This window comes from Abrus precatorius, unplaced genomic scaffold (assembly GCF_003935025.1).
Source record: "Abrus precatorius isolate BTA unplaced genomic scaffold, Abrus_2018 Scaffold6, whole genome shotgun sequence".
Taxonomy (NCBI): Eukaryota; Viridiplantae; Streptophyta; class Magnoliopsida; order Fabales; family Fabaceae; genus Abrus; species Abrus precatorius.
This window is the reverse complement of record NW_020874406.1, coordinates 14,962,085-14,983,635: the sequence shown is the minus strand read 5'-3', so window position 1 is coordinate 14,983,635 and position 21,551 is coordinate 14,962,085. Positions and strand designations below refer to the sequence as shown.

Here is a 21,551-nt window from a genome sequence, read left to right as displayed (position 1 = left end):
AAGGAAGAAACCGGGTCACCTACTTATAAAAAACGGTTTACTGACTGCAAATGTGGATACGCTTACACAAAATTCAGTTTATGAAGTCTTAAACGATATTTTAAAAGGCGTGAGGGGTGAGATATGGAGTTTCAATTTATACCAAAAATGGACAAAATGACAAGACAAGTGAGCGTGGGAAATAAGGTGTCATGTAAGCGACTGTGCCTCGTCATTTAGTCGCTACATGCTAGCATAGCACTATGACTATGAAAATGAAACACAACAGAATGAATGCATGTTCTCATCTGAACCATTCCATCAAATAAATAAAAAGAATGTGATTTCATAATGATAGATTGAAAAGATAATACCATAATGTTGAGCCAAAAATTACGTTCTTTCTCATTCTCGGACACAGACAGAAAGAAAAAGTGAGTGGAATGTAGCATTATAGAGTGAGACTACTCTGATGACATACTACAAAAAAATGGTACACCCTATTCCCACTTTTTCATTGTATAAAATAAATAAAATTGAGGAATGAAAAACTAAAAAAATCTACAGCTGTAAATGCATGTCCTTTAGTGGGAGATTGTCCCTTACATCTGGTGAAATTTGTGGCCTTTTGCTGTTTCTATGTTCTACTTGTCTTATATATCATCTATTTGTGGTTCTGGGGTTTGTAATTTGTAAATGCTTATGGTTCTCAACCTTGCAGCAATTATTATATAATCTTGGTTTCTTGTTTGGACAGAGGCTCGTAGACCGAAGAAGAGGTGTTTCCCTTTTCGGGGCTCATCCTTTTCTTGCCCCTCTGCATTTTTCTCATTTGTCCTTCTATGTTCCATCACTTCAACATGAAAAGCTCTTTTAGCAATATATTTATTCCTACTTCCAATGGTGTCATTCAGTTAGCGCTCTTTTGCTTCATCATATATTGTTATCTGTCCTTTCACTTCTCAATTTCTCTTTCTTGATCACCTATCTTAGATCCTTCCTTCTTCTTCTATCTGAAATGGGGCGTGATCATCATTTTATTTGTGCCCAAAGATTCAGTTTTGTTAGCATTTCTCTTTTCTTTCTGATGGTTTCAAGTTGGACCCAGCTGGGATTTGGGACTGAAGGTACACATACATGAGCCATTTTTAAAGGTTCCAAATAAACACCAGCTCCAACTAACATTGTCTTCTCTCTTGTTCTTACAGGTAGAAAGACTCCTAAGCAGACTGGTTTTTATCAGGTACAATTTGGATTACCTTTGAAAATGTTCTCTAGTCTATGCTAATTAGCATGAGTGATAAAACACTTTTAACTTTATGGGCAATTATGGTGATTTCTGTAGACAGTACATGATGATAAGGCGATGGTGAGGGCACAGATAGGTTCAAGGCCACCAAGATGTGAAAGAAGGTGCAGGTCTTGTGGACACTGTGAGGCTATTCAGGTACCAACAAATCCCCAAGTGCAGGAAGGAAAGATCAACCCTTCAACGGTGTCTAATATTGCTTATGCTGGGGGAGAAGGTAGTTCCAACTACAAGCCAATGAGTTGGAAGTGCAAATGTGGGAACCTTATTTTCAACCCATGATTCCTATTGTTCCACAATTTAGTTTGTTTAGATAATCAAGAATAGCAACTAATTTGTCAATTTTGTATATGAAGAATATACATTTCTAAGTAATTCTTTTCTTTCTTTCTATCTTTCTCTTTTTGTGCACTTACCTCTCAAATGTCCTCTCTCTGAGGAAAAGCTTATATTATGCTGTACTTACATAGCCCTCAGAAACTATCCTCCTCCATTTCTTTGCTGGCAATGTTTAGTTGTATCACCTGCGGCGGCTAATCATTGTCCAACATGTAACTTGCAGCGTGTTATTGTTTTAGTGCTTCTGTTGCTCTAGCAGATTACGCCAACTTAAAACTAAATATCAGTGCTACTTTTTGTGTCATTAAAATCTCAACTTGCGTAGAGCAGCATGGCTGCTTTCTTCTGTTCATTTCTAACATTTTGGGGTGCTTGTGAAATGGACATTGATGCGGGTGACAATTTCTCTGCACTTTCCCTTCTTTTATTCTTTGTGAGGTATATGCATGAAATAATATAAATAAGTATTAAAATGGCTAATATATTGATAAAATTCCCAACTAAGAATAGATGAAAAACCTCCACTTTTTACATTTAACTTGGGATGAGGGGAAGATGTAGACACAAGATTTGGTAATAAGTTGAAAAAGATTTCACCTATCTCGAGAAACCTCCACTTAAAGAATACAGTAAATCTTTTAATTTTTGAAAAACCAATGCCATGCAGTAATACCCGTTTTTTACTTTTTGTATTTTTATTAAGGCATCCCGTAGTACTCTCTAGCCGGGGCCAAATCCTGCTACATGCAATCAGAGAAAGCAACAAAAAAATTGACAAGCTAACCTCTGATTGTACTCTTAAATTTTCGTTTTTTTTATAATCTCTCTCCAAAACGTGAACAGAGATTGATTGCTTACTACTTGTCCTAAGCGAGTATTAAGTAGCTTTCAAGTAGATTCTTCATATGCTGTTTCCCATGCCCCTAAATTGGAGCGATCATTTTGTACTACAAAATTTTCAGAACAAAACCTTAGCTATACATGATATCAAGCAGTTTCTCAAAAATGATTGAATTTTAAATTTAAACACTTAAATGAACTAAAACGAAAAATAAAGATAAGACACACTACAACTAGTTAGTCTATCGTCTGTTCACATTTGAGTTGGTTTTGTTAGCAAGTACCAATAAGAAAACTGTAATTTTGATGATATCTATAACTACTAAAAAAAGCTATAATGTAACATGTTCAAAGTCACACATTAGTTACAACTTTTGCTAGCTGGAAATGAGAAAGACATATTATCAATGCAACGCCACTGTTTGACTCTATACAGTTGTTGTACAAAACGAGAATAACTATGTATTGTATGGTCAACTGGCTATAGGCACTGATAACTAGCCACCGAAGGGAAGCAGTGTATGATATCTACGGCTAATATCTTTCTAGTATCATTAGAAATTGGCTGCAGTTTTTCCAATAATGTGGTGGTGAATTTGTGTGTCCGTGAATGCAGGGAGATAGTTGGTTGGAAGGAAACCCAAGTTTGTGATTTGCGTTCAAAATGACAAGACGATAACGAGTCACATGATGTAACACCCTTCCCATCTTGAACCTGTTGATCGGTATATCAATAGTATGAAGGCACGAGATCAGATGCTGTTTTGAGTAAAGCTAAATTTGTGGAGTGTTTCACAGTATTTCATTTCTCATTTTAGGAATTGAAACGATGGAAGAGAACAGCATTCTTTACTGTCAGACACGTCTAAGTTAATATGAAAGTAAATAAATTGAGCAAACACTCACTTTAGTTGTTCATACTTAATGCACAGGATATTTTAATCTTTATTAAGTGCTTAGTTTTAGACTTCTGTTTCAAACATGGTTCATATTAGTCCATTTTCATTTTTTCTGGCATCACATGAAGGACTAACATATGAATGTCTTTTTTTTATGTAGTTTTGTTGTTCAAATATTGAATAATTAACATAATATTTAATATTATATATAATTATTTTATTCTTAAAAATATATTTTCCAAATTAAGAGACGACAAAAATTATCTCACTAGTTATACAAAAACCATTTTCCTTTTCTTAGTTGGGGGCTCAAAGAAATATGGGTTAATTCAATCTTATGTAATTTTTTGTGAACCAAACTGCGTCAAACTTGAGATGTTTTGTCACGGCAAAAGATTAAAACTTTTGTTGTAGTCCGTTGAAAGGTTGGAATAGTTCGTCTTATTATGAGTATCCGTTACAATAATGGTTTCATGGTGTGACATGAACTCATGATTGATGGATAAGATTTGTGCATACATCTTTTGCATAAATATAAGCAGCAACAGTCTTGCCCTTGGAAAATCCTTTTGTCGTGAAGCAAATCAGAACCTCATGTGCATAGCTTCCGTTCTACGAGCAGAACTTGCTGAAAAAGCAGAACAAGCATTGATCTCCTGTAGATTAAAATCCTATGCAACCTTCCAAAATTATACGGAGTATAGCCATGATGAATGAGTCTGATTTGAAGCACACAACAAGCTAGAAGCTGGCTAATTTTATTACAGCCGTTGCATGTAATGTAATTCGGTAAATGGACCAATAACGAAAAAACAATATCATTATAAACACGTATCCAAGAGAAGTCATTATATACTAGTGATTACAATTTTGAAACAGGCCATATAAAATGCTCTGAAGCGAATGAGAATGACTACAGAATGAACAGAAACTTTACGTTAAAAGTGAAAAGTGATCGAAACAACCTTTTATATTATTTTTTAGTTTGACACTTTAAGAGATAACCATAGTTTGTGGCAGTAGTTTAGATTTACCCAAGGCCCAATGAGAAGAATATCCTGTACAGAGGGTGGCAGGAGTCACGTGAGGGAGAAGTGGAAGCAACAAAGCAAGGAGCTTCATGAACAACACAATATCGCAAAGATAAAGAGAATGTTGGTGCAAAGGTCAAGACAGACACAACTGATAAGGTAGGGGACCACAGGGAGGAAAGGAATTCTGATTCCAATTTCCATATGTACCTTTTCCTCTCAAGTTTTTTGTGCTGTAAATATCAGTGTTACGGTTTTGAAGTTGCCCCATCTCTGTGGTGTGGACAAATTGTACTACGCTGAACTACACACTAGTCATACTCTAGTTCCCATCTGATGCTGATGGGCCAGCAGCACTAGTAAGAGATAAAGCACCCCACATTATTCTATTCTATAACGCCTTTGTCAGGACATTTTCAACACTACTTTCTTTTTTGGAAATGCATTTTGAAGAATGACAAGCCTTGGCCTAAAGATCTTCGGTTGCCTAACTGTTGCAATGTATCTATACCTAACTGTTACAATGTACGTAAAAAACAGTCTTAAGAAATTACTGATCATTTGCCGTCTCAAGATATTCTCTTTTTCATCAATTTATGATCCCCAACAAAGTTCTCCATAAATCTAGCCACCCAAGAGAAATGTTTTCCAACAATTAACAAGGTAATTCAAGTGAACGCAAAATAATCACAAATCAATAATCAGAGAAAGAACCACACACAAGACAGGGACTAATTCACAGTGCAAGACACAGAGTATGCACACTGCAACGTACATTAAGCTACTCTAGTTTTTAAGACACGTAGACCTAACGAAAATGCCACCCAAAATGCAAGGAAAGAGTTTTATACATTTTGAGACTAAGATCCCCAAACAGGCTTTACTAAGAGTCTAGTAACTAGGTGTCGACCTTGTGGTCATGGGGTACGAGGATTGAGCTTTGAGTCTACAAGTTTCGTTCCTTATATCTACAAGTCACCTTCGGCTCACTAGCCATTTAAAAGTTCAGTTCCAAGTGGAATGGTGGCCACAACTCCCACTTTAAGCCACAATAACGCCTAAGGACAGAAAAAAGCATAACAACGCCTACAATGATCAGTCCATACAGAATGCATGCCTTCTCATAAACACCAGTGACAGGCAGCATTGAAACAAATGGTATACCTAATGGCTCTAACAAGAACAAGAAATGCCTTATTCCACTTAGTGAAGCCCTAATAATAACTCCAGGTCAAACTTTTATTTGCAATGTAATTTTATGATATAATATGACTGTAATCTCAACTTCCAGATTTCCATCAAATTTAGTCAAGCAAGCTGTGTTAATTTTGGCAAAATTATGTCCTGCAACTTTGATGTGTAAAATGCAAACCAACATGAAACAGAATATATGATAAAACCTCAACTGAATTTTAACTGAAGAAACTCCAAATGTGTTTCTACAAGATAGAGATGTGCTTTGGAGCACAAATATCAGAACAGTCATTTTCATTTGTTAATGATCTCATATCAAGGGCATACATCTTAACAAGAATGTCACACTTGTACAACCAAAGAAGCTTAACGAACAGTAAGCTGCACTTATCAGGAGGAACATTCTCATAGCTAATCAACAAACGTGCACATTTGCAAGATTTAAAAGAATTTTACCATATATGTATCTACCATATCTGGTAAAATTATTTCACAAGAACATGCTTAATTTTGTACTGAAAATCCTTATGTATCATCGTGGTACTGAAAACTATCATTAGATGCTACAGGGAAAATGTATCAGAATCCTCATCTTCATCTTTAATGACCTCACAACTGGTGCTTAGTAATTATGCATCACAGATCAACAAGAAGATCACATTTGTATAAAACAAGAACTTTAATCAACTGCAAGCTGCACAGATCAGGAACATTCTCATGATTTCAGTCTCTATTCAATTGAGCTATTGTAAAGTAAAAGCTTATCTGCAAAATCTCACATTAACAGACACCCCAAAAATTGAATACCATTTCCAACTTTTATTACCCAAACCGGAAGTACCCAATTTACAGGGATGACGACATGATGCACACCATCTTCCCACTTCAGAGTAAGTCAGTGAGTAACTAACAAATCACCTAACATGGAATAACTGCCTATTTCAAGTGAACATACAAAGCTAAAACTATAATGAGAAATTTATATAACCTAAACCTCAGGAAACAAAACTCTTTTGGACAGAAAAAAACCTCACAGTTGCTGATATAAATAAAATTTGAACAGAGTGGAAAGTTTCATTTAGAAGAAAATAATGATCAATAACAGATAATAGATACTTATTCAAAGCCAAAGAGACAGCTTAATAGTTCCAGGATTTTTCTTGTGATAATTTTGCAGTGATTTATTGGTGAATGCAGAACAATATTTTAGCTAAGTACCTAACTACTAGCTGTTTCAAATTGAGTGTATTTGTGTGAAGTATGATTTAAATATAACTCTCTTCAATAAATTAGCTACTGAAAATAAAACAGCCAAGCAAATTAGGAAATTTACAACGGGTTATGGGCAATTTCCCTTTATTGCATTATCATCATCTAATTTAAAAAGTTGCAGGCAAACACAATCAATACCAAGAGTGCACCATATGTAATTCGCAATTCAAGTGAAAGATTCAGTGATACACAAAACAAAATGAAGACTATATAATATGTTATGAACAAAAGTATTTATTCTGTCATCACGATGTAATTTAGGTACTTGCCAATAAAATGCATGCAATACCATAAAGTTATTAACTTATTATCATACAAAACCATTCTAGAGAACTTTTCATCGTAAATTACCAAATACCTATTGTGATTCTCAAAACAGTTCTAAGAGGCTCCCAATACCATAAACTTGGATTATCAATTATCAGTGCTGTGCCCATTGAATATCCTTGATGTTGATACCTTCCTTCACCATTTCATAAAGCGGACTCATTTCCCTCAACTTTTCCACTTGCTGAACCGTGAGCTCAACTGCCCTGTCGATTTCAGCCTCAGTAGTGAACCTCCCAATACCAAACCGAATAGAAGTGTGAGCCATGTCCTCATCCACTCCCAATGCTCTCAACACATAGGAAGGCTCCAAACTGGCACTAGTACAGGCACTGCCACTGGATACAGCCACCTCCTTCAATCCCATGAGTAGACTCTCCCCTTCAACATACGCAAATGACAAATTGAGATTCCCCGTGTATCGCCTTTCCAGGCTCCCATTCACCACCACCCCATCAAGCTTCTCTCTAATCCCATTAAGCAGCCGGTCTTGCAAAGCAGAAATCCTCTTCTCATCATACTCCATCTCCCTCATAGCCACCTCACATGCTGCTCCCATCCCCACAACCAAAGGTGTAGGAACAGTTCCACTTCGAATCCCTCTCTCTTGCCCACCACCATTCATCTGAGGCTCAACGCGAATCCTAGGTCTCCTCCGAAGATACAAAGCCCCAACCCCTTTAGGCCCATAAATCTTATGCCCACTCAATGACATCAAACTCACATTCCACTTCTCCACATCAATTGGAATCTTACCCAAAGCCTGAGCCGCATCAGTGTGAAAGGGAACATTGAACTCCTTGCAAATCTTCCCAATTTCCTCCACCGGCTGAACCACCCCAATTTCATTGTTCACCGCCATCACAGAAACAAGCCCTGTATCAGGCCTTATCGCAGCCCTAAGCTTCTCCAAATCAATCAAACCATCAGCCTCAACAGGAAGATACGTAACATCGAAACCCTCCTGCTGAAGGTGGCGGCAAGAATCAAGCACACACTTGTGCTCCGTTTGTGTAGTTATCACGTGCCTCTTCTTGTCCTTGTAGAAATGCATGACACCCTTAATGGATATGTTGTTGGATTCGGTAGCACCAGAGGTAAAGACGATTTCTTTGGGGGAAGCACCGATAAGGGACGCTACCTGAGAGCGAGCATGTTCCACTGCTTCGTCGGATTCCCAACCATAGAAGTGAGTGCGAGAGTGAGGGTTTCCGAAGCGAGAGAGATAGAAGGGAAGCATGGCATCGAGGACTCGAGGGTCCACCGGTGATGTCGCTTGCACGTCTAGGTAAAGGGGTCTTCCAGAGATTCTCACCCCCTTCATCGTCAGTCCCAGCGAGTTATCATGGCTTTGGGGCTCTGCCGCCGCAGCAGCAGTGGACAGAAGCTGGTGGCGGAGGAGACGGGCTGATTTAGTGAGGTGGTGACGGAGGTTGGAAGGAAGTAGCTTAGAGGTCATTGGGTGGATGAGGTTTGAGATAGTCCCAACAGCTGTTTCCTGCGTACTGGTCTCGTAGGGTACGAAAAACCGAGAAAGAGGAACGGAAAGACCTAATTTTTGGGTTTGATTAAAGGGGTTTTATAGATAACTTGTGTGTTTATCCGTTTTATTACGCGTGGCATTGAATTTTATTAAAATTATTAAAGTTTTTTTTCATTTTTTTTTTATCCTTAATCAACATCGAAAGTTGCATTTAGAGATTCTTTTATAATCAGCTCTCAATTTTTTTTACCTTTTTTTTAAATCGTCAGAAAGTTTTTTTTGTATATTTTATAAATATTACTAAATTAAATAATAAACAAATATTTTAAATTTAACAAATTTTTAAAAATAATATATAAAAAAAGCACCGCAGAGTCTAGTAAGTATTTCACTATCCGGAATACTAAGTTTTATTTATATGACAGGAGTTCATTGATTATTTGAAAAGAAAATAATATATATATATATATATATATATATATGGAATAATATTTTATGAGAATCATCATTTTGCAAAATGTTATAACTATGCTTGAAATATTTTCAAATTTATCTTTATGAATATTGTTTAAAAGATTTATCTTTAAGAAAATTATAAATGAACATAGTTCCTATGATATTTACTTACAAATTCAATGAAAGTATTTTTAAAATTTATTAATTTTATAAAATATTTAATTCCTGTGAATTTATTTATTTTTAAAAAAAATCTGCACTGACAATTATATCATGGTTAATATATATTTTTTGTCCTGTAAATTATATTTGTTTTTATTTTAGTTCTTATCTCTACTTTTAGTTTCTATATTTTTATTCTTTTACTTCCAGCAAAAGACTAACTGCCAATCGGACTTATATAACCTAATTAAAATTAACGATAATACCGTAATACGACGTAAACAAATATCTATATTAATCTAAACATATAATTAGAAATAAAATATCCTTTTGAACTCAGATGTAAATAGAACATAATTAATAGAATATTTTAGGATACGAGTAGATAAGGGCAAGATGATAGTATGAGAATAAATAAATTAATTAATTAGAAAAATGATAATCACGTTAAAAAGCATAATTAATTGCACTGTTAAATTCAAGATATTAACAGAATCTATCAGTAACATAACTTTCAAATATGTTGAATATATAAATTTATTCTCATATACTAACTAACTACAGTTGCTATGATTGAATAAATAAATGAATTAAAAAAATTGATCAAAAGAAATTAAAACTGATCTTATCATTACGTGGTCCTATGAAATTGTGGAAGCAAGATCTTGATGGTTTCTCATCCTTTTTGGAACAAAACAATTAACAGAAGATCCCCTCACCATAACATCCGAGTCCCTTTCTCTTTTCGAGTGATAAAAGGAACAACTAATTCACTGAAATGTGCTAACTGAGTCCCATTGCAAAATAAATTGAAAGAAAATGTAAACTTGCAGGGATAGAAGAAGACTAACATTGTACATATTCACCTAAAATGTAACACAATACCTAATTAGAGAAAGACTCACATTATCACATTCGAGGAATTCAATTCCAATTTCAAATCGCTTTTTTTCTCGTCGGTCAAAATTTATCCCTTTCGAAGAATTCAAAATAAAAAATAAAATAAAAGAGGTTTATGCTTCTGTCGACGTTTATGCTAAGAGATAGATCATCATCTTACCTTAACTATTTCTTTTTCATTTTTTAATTTATCTAGATTTTCATTTTCCTTCACAAAATATAGACAACAAAACAATTAAATGAAAGTTAACAAAATATTTGAATCCATTCACATTCTTATATACTAACAATTTGTTTTTTACTATTTCCCTTTATAAAAATAGAGATTTTCATGGATCAAGTAAATATTCAATTAAATTTTTGGTTGATTCTTGTAGACAAGTATTTTAATTAATACATATGTGTGCGCTAAGTGTAATAGTAATAACAAGGGTTTTATTAATTAGTATCATAAGATAACTAATTAAAGAAATAAAAAATAAAACATGTGTTAAAAATATATTAGATTATTAACAATATTGTTAATGAAATATTTATATTCCTTAATCGTGCATAGAAATTGAGCGGGAACGTGGCAGTTGAGTTGAGTGTAACCGACTTAAGTTATCTATATAAAGATACCACGTGTTGAATTGTAATTGGAGGAAGTTTTCTTCTCGTATAATTTCATGGATGACAGGGGACCTAACTTTAATATGGGACGGCGTCGTTTCACCTTTTCTCTACTTGACTTATAATTAAAAAATTAATGAAATGATTATAATAAACCAACAATCTATCTTTAAAATCTGGGCATTACCTTCCTATAAATGACTCTCAGACCATTGCCATTGCCATCGCAGTTTCAGCATAAAAAATAATAATAATTGTTTACATCTAACATCTACTTGCTTGTTGCTAGAGCGGTATCAGTTATCACATTCAAGTGAGAGCAGCTCCATAGTTCGTTTACTTCCTGGTATGTATGCATGTTATTTGTGTTGTGTGCTTTACGATTTCTATTAATATCTGGAAAAGTGCTCAATTTCTAATGTAATAGGAATATATATATATATATATAGTCTTCTGTTTATTTGAATCAGAAGTTTAACGTTGATAGATATGGGCATATAGCCAATTCTTTACACTTACAAGTGTTCCACGTTGTGTTTTTATCTATCTCCTAATGAGTGATTCAAATATGAGGTCTTATTTTTATTTTTTTTGTGAAGCGTGATCCATGGATAGCATCAATAATGCTGGTAAAAAAACTACATGTTTTTTTCTTTCATTTCAGGTTTCTAGGAAAATTTTGTACAATTTTGAGGCTCAATCAGGAATATTCGGCATGTTCAGATCATCTCTACAGAGGAATCCGAGATCCAAAGGCTTCAGAGTGAAGCATGCTCTACAAATATGCGTTGTGCTTGCCCTTTGTATCTGGCTGGTTTATCAAGCTCAAAATTATCGACAGAAAAAAGCATCCTATGGTGAAGCTGCAAAAACTGGCAATGAGGCTGTGAAGTTAGGGAGGAAAGACCCTTATCCTTTTGTGGACCAACCTTCTGTCACAGATGCAAAGCACAAGGAGGAGGAGGGTGAAGAACAAAACAAGCCACATCATATTAACGGTGGGGAAGATGAGACGCTGAGGCATAAGAATGAGCAAAATAACAATGAAGAGAAGTCTGAGCGTAGACAGGATCCAGTAGATCAAGGGATCGAAGAGAGTTCTGAAAATGTTGCCACCAAGAAGGAAAGTGAAGAGAATGACAATAAGGTTAATGCCAACAAGGAGGGTGATAGCGTGATAAAGGAGAATGAAGACAACGAAAACAAGGAGGAGGAAAATCAAAGCAGTGAGATTAGTGAGGAAAAAGGTGAGCAAGAGAAAGAAGATACAAGAGACACGGAGACGGATGATAAGGAGAGTGAAGAGAATGAAGAGATCAACCAAAAAAGAACTGATGTGAATGAACCAAAAGAAGAGGAGGAGAGCAATGAAGCAGAAAAGGAAAAAGAAGAGAATGAGGAAGTGGTTTCATTTGAAGATCAAGATAGGGAAAGGAACAGTGAGGAGCCTAGAGATGAACACTATGCAGGAGATAATGCATCCAGTGATGTAGGTTTTAACAAGGCAGAACAATCTGGCAAAAAGGAAAAGAATGAATTTGAGCCTGAGTCTAAGACAAATGGTACTGAAGTAGCTCATCTTGATCATGAATCTGTCTTAAATGCAACAGAACCAAGAACCACAGAAGTGATTGATTCTGCTGTCACAAAAACCAACAAAAGTCACGGTAGAGGGAATCAGGGTGAGAAAAAGCACAAGAGTTCCGTCGCTAAATCAGATGAGGAGGAGCAAGAGCATAATAAGCTCTCAAGTGATGGCGTAGACACTCTTCATTCGCTGAATACCACAGCAAAACAGTTCAAAACATCAGAAAACTCCAAGGAGGAGCACTCCAGCTTGCACAATTCAATGCTAAAAATGAAAGATTCTAAATCAGATGCTGCAGGGGAACGAGCTGATTCCACCTCAACAAATTCATCAAGAACTCATGAGAGCAACGTGACTAACGGAGAATACAATGGTACCTTTGGTAATTCTGCTCTGAGCAGAAACGCCAGCAACAATCCCACTCATGAAAGAATACCTGAAGACGTTTTATCATCCAATTCAAATGGAAATAAAAATGCCAGCCAAAAGGTACAACTCACTTCTTCGAATCCTTCATCACAGCTGAAGAAAAATAAATCCTTCAAGTTGAGAAATAGTACTGATTCTGTGCAGAATCACCGTGTAAACTCTACTCAGAGTGACACCAAGAGTGATGGAAGTGCTAATCACAACACAGATGCTAGGCAAGTCGATTCCTCTGATACTTCACCCCAACAAAATAGAGAGAGAACAGCAAATTCAGAAAATAATGCTGGCCAGCAAAATTCAAAAGGCAAAGATGCTAATGACAATGGAAATGCTGGTCATGATGGGCCAATCATTGCTTCTGATTCTTCCATTTCTGAACAGAAAAATGCATCCTCGAAGAATAATGACGATGCTGGGCAGGTTCAAAAAGAGAACACTGTTACCAGTGAAAACCAAGCTAGAGCTCAAAATGAATCAAATCGCAAAAAGAGAAAGAAGAATCAGCACACTGGATCAGATGGCCGTACCAATTTCTGAGAAATTGAATGATCCAAGGCTATTCAAATTCTTCAAACCATTAGGATGTCTAGTAAGCTTAGTAGCTTTTCCAGAAACAAATGCAGCAATCAATCACAATGATGTTACTGCCACGGAGTGAATAATGATAGTGATAATTCAAATAAATCAACTATATCTTCTAATCTTACCAGCATTTTCGTTTTTGTTGAGAGATGTAATGTTCTTTACATGGCCAATCTGTATCGGATTTTTTTTTTTTCTCTATTGAATAAGTGTACCGTTCTTTAGCTTCCTTGCAATTTGTTGTAGCAAGATTGTCTGTAAAACTTCATTTATCAAGAGTTACACTACTGCTCCAAGCATTCAGTGAATAAACACACTGAGTGGAGCCTCATTGGGATTTGAAGTTTCCACTATTAAGATCCGTTAGTTAAGTAAAAAAACAAAAGTCGCATTCAATTGCTAAGATCACTTAAAGATGAACAGCCAAGGCAATTAGTTAGTCTTTTACCAAGTCGATGGTGCCTAGACAGCTAACATAAAACGACAGTATGAATATTACTTTGATGCAAGCTAAAATGGAAGATTGCTTAACTGGACAAAACCAAAAAGAGAATAACTGTAATATTTTTGTGATGCAAAATTAATTTAAGCAAAGCATCCATTACAAGATTTCTTTTCACGATATTATTTACACTATTACATGTTTTCAAAATATTACAGATTCATCGAAAAATCTGAACATTGGGAAAAAAGCATCAAATATGTTTCCAAATTTATCTTGTTTCAACAATGGAAACAAAACACATGATGAACATAAGTGACCACAGACCCTGTCAGGTGCAATTTCTACATCACATTTTAAGAAACAATGCTAAACTACCACCCTCACGGTTTCTTAAACTTTACGAAGAGAAATGGGCTATTGCTTACATGCAACAAAATACCTTCGCTAAGCTATCAAACTTCTAGCCGTTCGTGAGCTCAAAAAGCCCATCAACCATTTAAAGTATAAGTAATTATAGATAATACCATCATCTTATGTGCACAAAAGTAACTATAGATAATATTGACCAAAAAAAGGAGTAATTAATGAACCTGTGAAAGTTGCTCTCCACTTAATGAATATTGAAATTACTAAAAGGATCAGCTCTTCATAGTTTTGTTTATGCATGATTTTGGAACTTCCAATGCGTATTTTATGAAAACATTTTGCAAGATTACATTTTAAATATATATTTTAGTTTATAATATTCAAATACTTTATTCAAATAAAGATTACAGTTTTATTTCTTTATTTCTTTTTTATCTTTTACGTGTAAACGTAGTTGAAAAATAAGAGAGCAACTATAGCTATGACTCCTTCAGTCTATAGATTTATTTTTCTCTGTGCGAACAAAGAATTTAAGGAAAAGAAAATAGAAATATTTGTTTTAACCTGAAAAAGTAAGAAACGTAAGGAGAAGAAAGATCAGAAACGGACATAGTCAAGATGCTGTTTTTTTTTTTTTATAGTCAAAAGAAAAATATATTATCAATAGTATAAGAGATACTCCAACTCAAAACAAAACAGAAAAGAATAAAGCAGAAAATAAAATAACAACAGCCCTTAGTTATGATAAAAAAATTAATATTTACAATTTTTATATAATGATTGATTTTAGCATGATAATTATATATTTTTTAAAATAGAAAGAGTAAAAATAATTAAATCTCAAAACACAATTAAGAAAACAGAAGTAATAAAAAAAGTTGTATTGAAAAGAATATTTCTATCATTGTTGTAATTTATAAAAATGGGATAAAATATTTATTTTATTTTTATATTTATTTACTTGATATAATGTCTTATTTATTTATTTTAGTATAAATTTTATTTTATTAAAAAATTAAATTAAAAATAGACGTAATGAATAACACAATATTATCTTTTTCTCACATGTATTAAATATAATATAAGATATAAGTTTGTTTTATTCTTATCATATTTAATTTTTATTTAATTATCATATTTTATCTTTTCCACCGGTTAAACTCTGTGTATATTCTATCTCCATCTTGAATATGAACATATTTTATTACACCTTTTAACATATATTATTTAATCGGTATTTTTAAATAATTTTCATACATTTTAAAGATTTATAATTTATTAATTAATTTGAAGGTTTCTTTTAGGCTAATAGTTTATTTTTTAAAATATCAACTTTAATTGTTTTTTATTAAAATTTCAAATCTTGACTACTTATTACTTTTATTTTTTCCTTTTATATTACTTTTTTTATTTTTAAATATCAATTATTTATACCCGTAAGTTGTCTTTTTTTATTTTATTTTTCTTTAAAATATCAATTAATTAGTTTTTTACTTATTTGCTCTGAATTAAATGTGCATGTTTTTCGTACAATTTTAAATAAAATTTAAAAACAATTTTATATTTTACTTAAAATAAAATATACTACAACTAATACTTGCTAATTATATTAAGAATCTGAGTGAATTTTTAAAGTAAAAAGACATTTATTATTATATTGTATAATTTTTTTTTTTGTTTTTACACTCTATTACTTATTTATTATGGCACCTGACTTCATTATTATTTATTAATTATTTTTTTATATTTTATAAAAGTCTTTTAAATTTTCTTTTACATTAAATTGTTTATGTCAAGATCTCAAATCTCAATCTTAGTTACTTTAAAAAAAAATTATATTATTTTTTCCATCTTAAATGTTAGCCAGTTATGTTGCTAAAACCAAAAAAATAAAATAAAATTAAGAGTTTGTTTGTTTTTTGTTTTTTAAAAATATTTTTTAATTAAAAGTAAATAAATTTTGTTTGTTAACGTAAATTTTATTTTCATTTTCTTCTTAAAAACAGTTTTTAAAATTTAATTTTTAAAAATAAAAAACTTCTAACTGCTGTTATTTTGAAATTCATTTTTAAGTTAGAAAAAAAAATTATCTCTAAAACAAAAACTTGTTACTACAAAAGGGGAGCATAAAGAAAAATTAGAAGGCCAAAATATCCTTTAGGAATGAATCAGGAGTAAATACTATAAGTAAATTTAGATATTATATTTAATTCAAAATCATTCTTTATTACTTATTTATTATTATTATTTTTAATGTGAGACTTCTTCATTTATGCTTATTACTTTAATAATAAACTACAATTAGTATAAGATAATATTATAATAAAAAGGTATTATTATACTAAAATTAGAAATGAATTGGTTTTTTTAAAATATTGCGGAAAATTGTGTGCAGAATAAGAAGACCTACAAGATGAACAATGGTTTAAATTGTATTTAATATATAGAACAAATCACATCTACTCTAAGTTAAAGGAATATATGATTAATATGGTATATGTGCAATTAAAGGAATATCTTTTTAACAGTAAGTTGTCAAAGATTCAGCGTAGAAAACCAGAACAAAATTACAAAAGAACCAAAGGATGCGCAGTCATAAACAGTTGTAATCATGAGTCTGTGAGGTGTATCTGAATAAACAAAAGGGAGCAGCTGTAGAAACGTAAACCAGGATGCAGGTAATTAATGAGGTAATGCCCCCCTGTTCTGTGGCCAAAGCATTTTATGAGCTTAATATAACTAAACAAATTTGACTTTTATGGGCTCAATCGATATACTGTGATATATCTGTCATTCGTCTCGTATGTCTATTGCTCTATTATCACTTTTATTCAAATAACTTCATTTAAATAAATGCTCTTTTCTATGTCAATTAAATTAATAATTTGAAATATTTATTATATATAATTAGATTAGACTGATTACAAATGAGCAAACACTCATTTAATTTGTGGTTAAAACATTATCCATGATTGAATTAAAAAAAATTCAAATTAAAAACGTAGTTCATTCATGACTCCATCAATACAACTCGCTAAATATTTAATGAGTGATATAAACAAAAATTGTCACTATTTTTTAAACAGTAATGTGTCTAATGTGAATTAAAATTATTTTTTTTTGACAAAAAAGTTTTAAGAATAATTAATTTAGGATCAGTTGTCACAATAATTAATTTGTATATAACATTTCAACTTGGTATTAAATTACTGTCAGTAAATATTTTTAAAGAATCATATATAAAACATTAAGATGATATAATTAAAAATTTGGAACATTAACACAACATATTATATATTATGTAAAAAGATAAAAGTTATACATAATTAAGAAGACTATTGAGCAAATGAAGAAAGTGACAAACCAGAAAAGTGGGGGGAAATTTTGTGCATATGAAGGATGAAAATGATTCATAGGATGAAAAATCAGTGGACTAGTAATTCCAAATGGGTAGCCACTTGCATCAAAACGGGGACTAATTTTCTTTGGCCGGTGGTAAACCCCGGCTTCGCGTCACTATATATGATCACAGAAGCAGTTTCTAGAAACAAGTAGAAAGAGCATTGGATAGTGGCCAATTGTGCTAAACCCGTAAACACACGACAAACCGATATATAGTCTTGAATATGATAAAAAATGAAAATGTGATGACCACCCAAGTGAACCGTAAGAATCAAGAAATGCGTCGCGTACTATGCTTCACATGGCCCAATTGTGGTCCAAGAAGGAAGCAGCATATCTACTGCATAAGACGAGCCAATTTGTCATATTCCATGCAAATTTCGTTCGCATGATTTGGTTCCCTTTTTCATGGCAGAAAGTGAGGGGCTAGATCCTAAAATAATAATAATAATAAAACTCATGAACAGAAAGTGAGAAACATGAGTAGCAATTGTACATTGCCTCTAAAATTATGCATACAAAAAATAATATCCTGTGTTTATTCTGTAATTTATGTTTCAATTTGTATTTGCAGTGTATAAAATAAGTGTATTTCTAGAGGGCGTTGATGTTGACGGTGGGTTTTGGCTGATGGAATTCCAACCACGATTTTCCTTCGCCAGCAACGACTCCAAGCGAGTACAACACGTCTTCCCTGCTCCACCCCGCACGCAGCAAAATCGACGACAACACTCTCACGTGCCACGCCAAAGACTCTTTGTCTTTCACTTCACACTTTTGTTTCTTCTCTTCTTCTTCCTCTTCATCATTATCATAGTCATCCATCACCGTCACCATCATCATCTCGCGTATCTCCTCTTCCCTCCACCCCCCCTCCTTCAACCTCCACACCACCCCTTCCAAGCACCCTCCCAATTCCCCCTTCACGCGCCACCACCACCTCCCCCCACGCGCCTCCGCCAGCTCCGACCAGAACTTTATCCTCCTCGCCCTCGTCGCAGCCCACACCGGCTCCTCCGGTTGCCGGCACAAAAACTCCCGGAAGAATCCGGCCACGTCGAAGCTCAGCAACCGGACATCGCCGTCGTGATCGATGTAAAAAACGGGGTTACCGGAGACGTTGGGGGAAGAAGGCATATAGCAATGCCGGTAAATTGGAACGAGCGGCGGCGCTTCGTTCAAGAGGCGGCTCAGGGCGTGGGTCGGGTCGCGCGGTTCGGGGCCCCACGAAGGGTGCCAGAAGCGGGTTTTGGAGACCCGACGGAGAATTGATGAGGTTGGAAGGCTGAGGAGAATTTGGAGTTGTTGCGATGAAGAGGAACGCCAGTTTGGGAAGCCCGTTGAGATGGGAAGGCCCTGTTGGAGGATGGCGCGTAGGTCCGGTGGGAATGAGAAATTGAAGTTTGATTGAAGGTTTGAGAATTCTGCGTCGGAGAGTCCTTTGTCTATTACAACGTTGGATGATTTGAGTGTGTGTAGAAGGTTGTTAGTGTATGCTGCGAATGAGAAGCATATTGGTTTGGGCCTTGGAGGCTTCGATTTCACTCTTCCACCGTCCTGTTCTTCAGCCATTCTCTATTCTCTCTCTAAGTGAATGAATATTGTAATTTCAAAATTGAAAATTGATGGTATCTGTAATTTGTATTGGGAATGGAACGGAATCAAAACAGAATAATCAGTAATTGCGTTACGTAGATATACTCAACACTCGGGAGAGATATATATGTAGAGAGAGAGAGTTTGACTCTTTTTAAGGATTATCATTTTGTTATTTTAACGTGTAGGGGTATGTTTATCTCTATGGGGTTGTAGCGTAGTCATGTTGTCACTAACCCACGTGTTAATCTTTTATTGGCATGTTAACATTTTCTTATTTTCACCCCCACGGTCGTCCTCTTTAGGTAAAACAGTGCCAATAGGAAAGGTTGTAAATCATATAATATAATGTCCATTGGTAGCTTTTTAATATTTAATGATAAATGATTCCCCTCCCTGTTACGAATTTCTATAGCGGGACCAAGGAGAAGATTGGGATGTACTCATGCATTAGATATGTAATTAAACTTTTTTCTTTTTCATAGTTTTTGCAAAAATGTTTCCGAAAATGACATTGCAAAACCACATTTGCAATATACGTTTTTGTTCATGAAATGTACCTCATCTCTTCATATCTACATGTGAAAATTATTTTTTCCTCACCTCCTAATTATTCCATCTAATTAATAATTGTACCCGTATCATGTAATTAAATAATTACATTGTTATTAATTCATTAATAAGATTATGTAATATAATAAATGTATGTTCATATTGTAAATCATTAAAGACGTCTTATTAGTTACTCTTTTAAAAAGTTATAGAGAAAATAATTTTGCATTTATTTTGAAATTCAAGAGGAAAAAAAAAGTTATCAAAATGAAGATAGAACTTATATGTCGAGAAAATCGTGTGATTCAAAGAAAATTAAAGACATTTTGATGAAAAAATTTATTAGTGATAATATCATGCACTTAATTGAAGATTAGTTTTTTAGTTTTGATAATTTTATATACATATTAAACTAACTCAGTGATGTGAATAACTTTTAGAATATGAACTTTTTAAGTATTTATTTATAACGACAAGCACCATTTTTTTTATTTGAATCCCAACTGTTGAAAATATTAAATGAGTGCTTAAAAAATGAAAATATTAAATGAGAATAAATTATATATATTGAGAAAAATAGGTTTTAATGATGGGTATTAATTTGATGTTGATGGTCATAATTTTTTTTCCATGATTAAAGGTATTGAGAGAAATATTCACAACGGAAATCAAAGTCTTATTAGAAGTATTAAACTATGTTAAAAGAATTATTATTTTTAAATGGCGCTTATAAAATATTAATAATTACTCTTATAATTGTTGTTACTGCTAAAAGAATTCTTTACTTAAATTTTATTTACAATTAGAAGGTGGATTATTAAAATTTATGGATTATAAAACTTTGATTAATGTTCTTACAGTTAAAAAATTATTTAAAAATAAAATAAAGATAGATGATTTATACTAGATTGAGACTTGAAAAAAAAAGTTTTCCTAAAGCTCATGTATGAGTTGTATAAATACATTATACACTCTTAGAAATTATCGCTGACTAGTTAAGTTATAACTATTATTTTAGAAATTAGATGTATAGTCTTATCAACTGGATGGAGAATCAATTAAGTATATGATCTGTTCAAATCCAAAAATTAACTGAGTTTAAAATTGATGAGAATTAATTAAACCGATTCGAAAACATTTTTAAATGGTTGGGTATCAAACTTTTTTATTTTTTAAATAAATTAAACTTTAATGACAAGTCATAAGTTATAACTCATAATTTATATATAGAAGTAGATAAGTAAAAAATATTGATACAAAATATGTTATTGTCTAAGTATAATAATATTAGAATACTATAGAAAATTAATAATTTTATATAATTATCGTATATATGCTAATAATTATATTTTTTGTTACTAAAAAGTATATTATTAATGTAATTTCAAAATAATATTTTTTAAAATTATGGGCCACCTTGTTTAACCCATACCTAATTAACCCAACTCAGCCCAATTAATATCGTCGGGTTGTAGCAAGGCACGCTATTGGATCATATTGACACCTGTAGTAAAAGTTCATATTAAATATTTAACAATCAAGTTTTTGAGAAAATCAAGTAAATATGTTTATTCTAAAATATTACTATAATTTTGATCTTAAAAATTTACGAATAAATATTATTTTTATTCATTCAGATTTTAAAATATTGTTTTTTTTAATTATTTAAGTATCTGACCATTAAACGATAAACTTGTTTTCTGAAAGTGAAAATTTGTCGCTGCGTTTAACTCATACTATAGTTCGAGTCATGTCCATACAAATTGTTGACTTCATCCAATAATTTAA

General features: G+C 33.0%; 4 protein-coding genes across 7 annotated transcripts; 2 read left to right on the top strand and 2 right to left on the bottom strand.

Moving 5' to 3' along the window:
- Positions 1-997: 997 nt before the first annotated feature.
- On the top strand, positions 998-1,570 carry LOC113869936 (EPIDERMAL PATTERNING FACTOR-like protein 2). The gene is made up of 3 exons (XM_027506485.1): positions 998-1,106; positions 1,188-1,222; positions 1,325-1,570. Exons 1-3 carry the CDS (start codon positions 998-1,000, stop codon positions 1,568-1,570), a joined length of 390 nt encoding a protein of 129 aa, XP_027362286.1.
- A 2,221-nt stretch (positions 1,571-3,791) lies between these two features.
- On the bottom strand, positions 3,792-8,747 carry LOC113868636 (cysteine desulfurase, mitochondrial). Of its 3 annotated transcripts, none has more exons than XR_003505405.1 (2): positions 7,222-8,747; positions 3,792-3,994 (listed from the first exon to the last, which is right to left on the bottom strand). XR_003505405.1 is itself a non-coding variant. In XM_027504403.1 (2 exons), the coding sequence occupies exon 1, from the start codon at positions 8,647-8,649 to the stop codon at positions 7,285-7,287; it is 1,365 nt and encodes a 454-aa protein (XP_027360204.1). In that variant the 5' UTR covers positions 8,650-8,747; the 3' UTR covers positions 6,153-6,285; positions 7,263-7,284. The 3 variants fall into 3 exon arrangements, 1 of the variants encoding a protein (XP_027360204.1); XR_003505404.1 differs by lacking the exon at positions 3,792-3,994 and adding an exon at positions 5,790-6,285; XM_027504403.1 differs by lacking the exon at positions 3,792-3,994 and adding an exon at positions 6,153-6,285 and having other exon boundaries at positions 7,263-8,747.
- Positions 8,748-11,014: 2,267 nt separating this feature from the next.
- LOC113869380 (myb-like protein X) lies at positions 11,015-13,567 on the top strand. 2 transcript variants are annotated; one of them, XM_027505678.1, is made up of 3 exons: positions 11,015-11,149; positions 11,468-12,880; positions 12,965-13,567. In XM_027505678.1, the coding sequence occupies exons 2-3, from the start codon at positions 11,519-11,521 to the stop codon at positions 13,355-13,357; spliced, it is 1,755 nt and encodes a 584-aa protein (XP_027361479.1). In that variant the 5' UTR covers positions 11,015-11,149; positions 11,468-11,518; the 3' UTR covers positions 13,358-13,567. The 2 variants fall into 2 exon arrangements, with proteins under 2 accessions (XP_027361479.1, XP_027361478.1); XM_027505677.1 differs by having other exon boundaries at positions 11,468-13,567.
- Positions 13,568-18,095: 4,528 nt separating this feature from the next.
- LOC113869720 lies at positions 18,096-19,355 on the bottom strand. The gene has a single exon (XM_027506177.1). The coding sequence runs from the start codon at positions 19,185-19,187 to the stop codon at positions 18,210-18,212; it is 978 nt and encodes a 325-aa protein (XP_027361978.1). The 5' UTR covers positions 19,188-19,355; the 3' UTR covers positions 18,096-18,209.
- Positions 19,356-21,551: the final 2,196 nt, after the last annotated feature.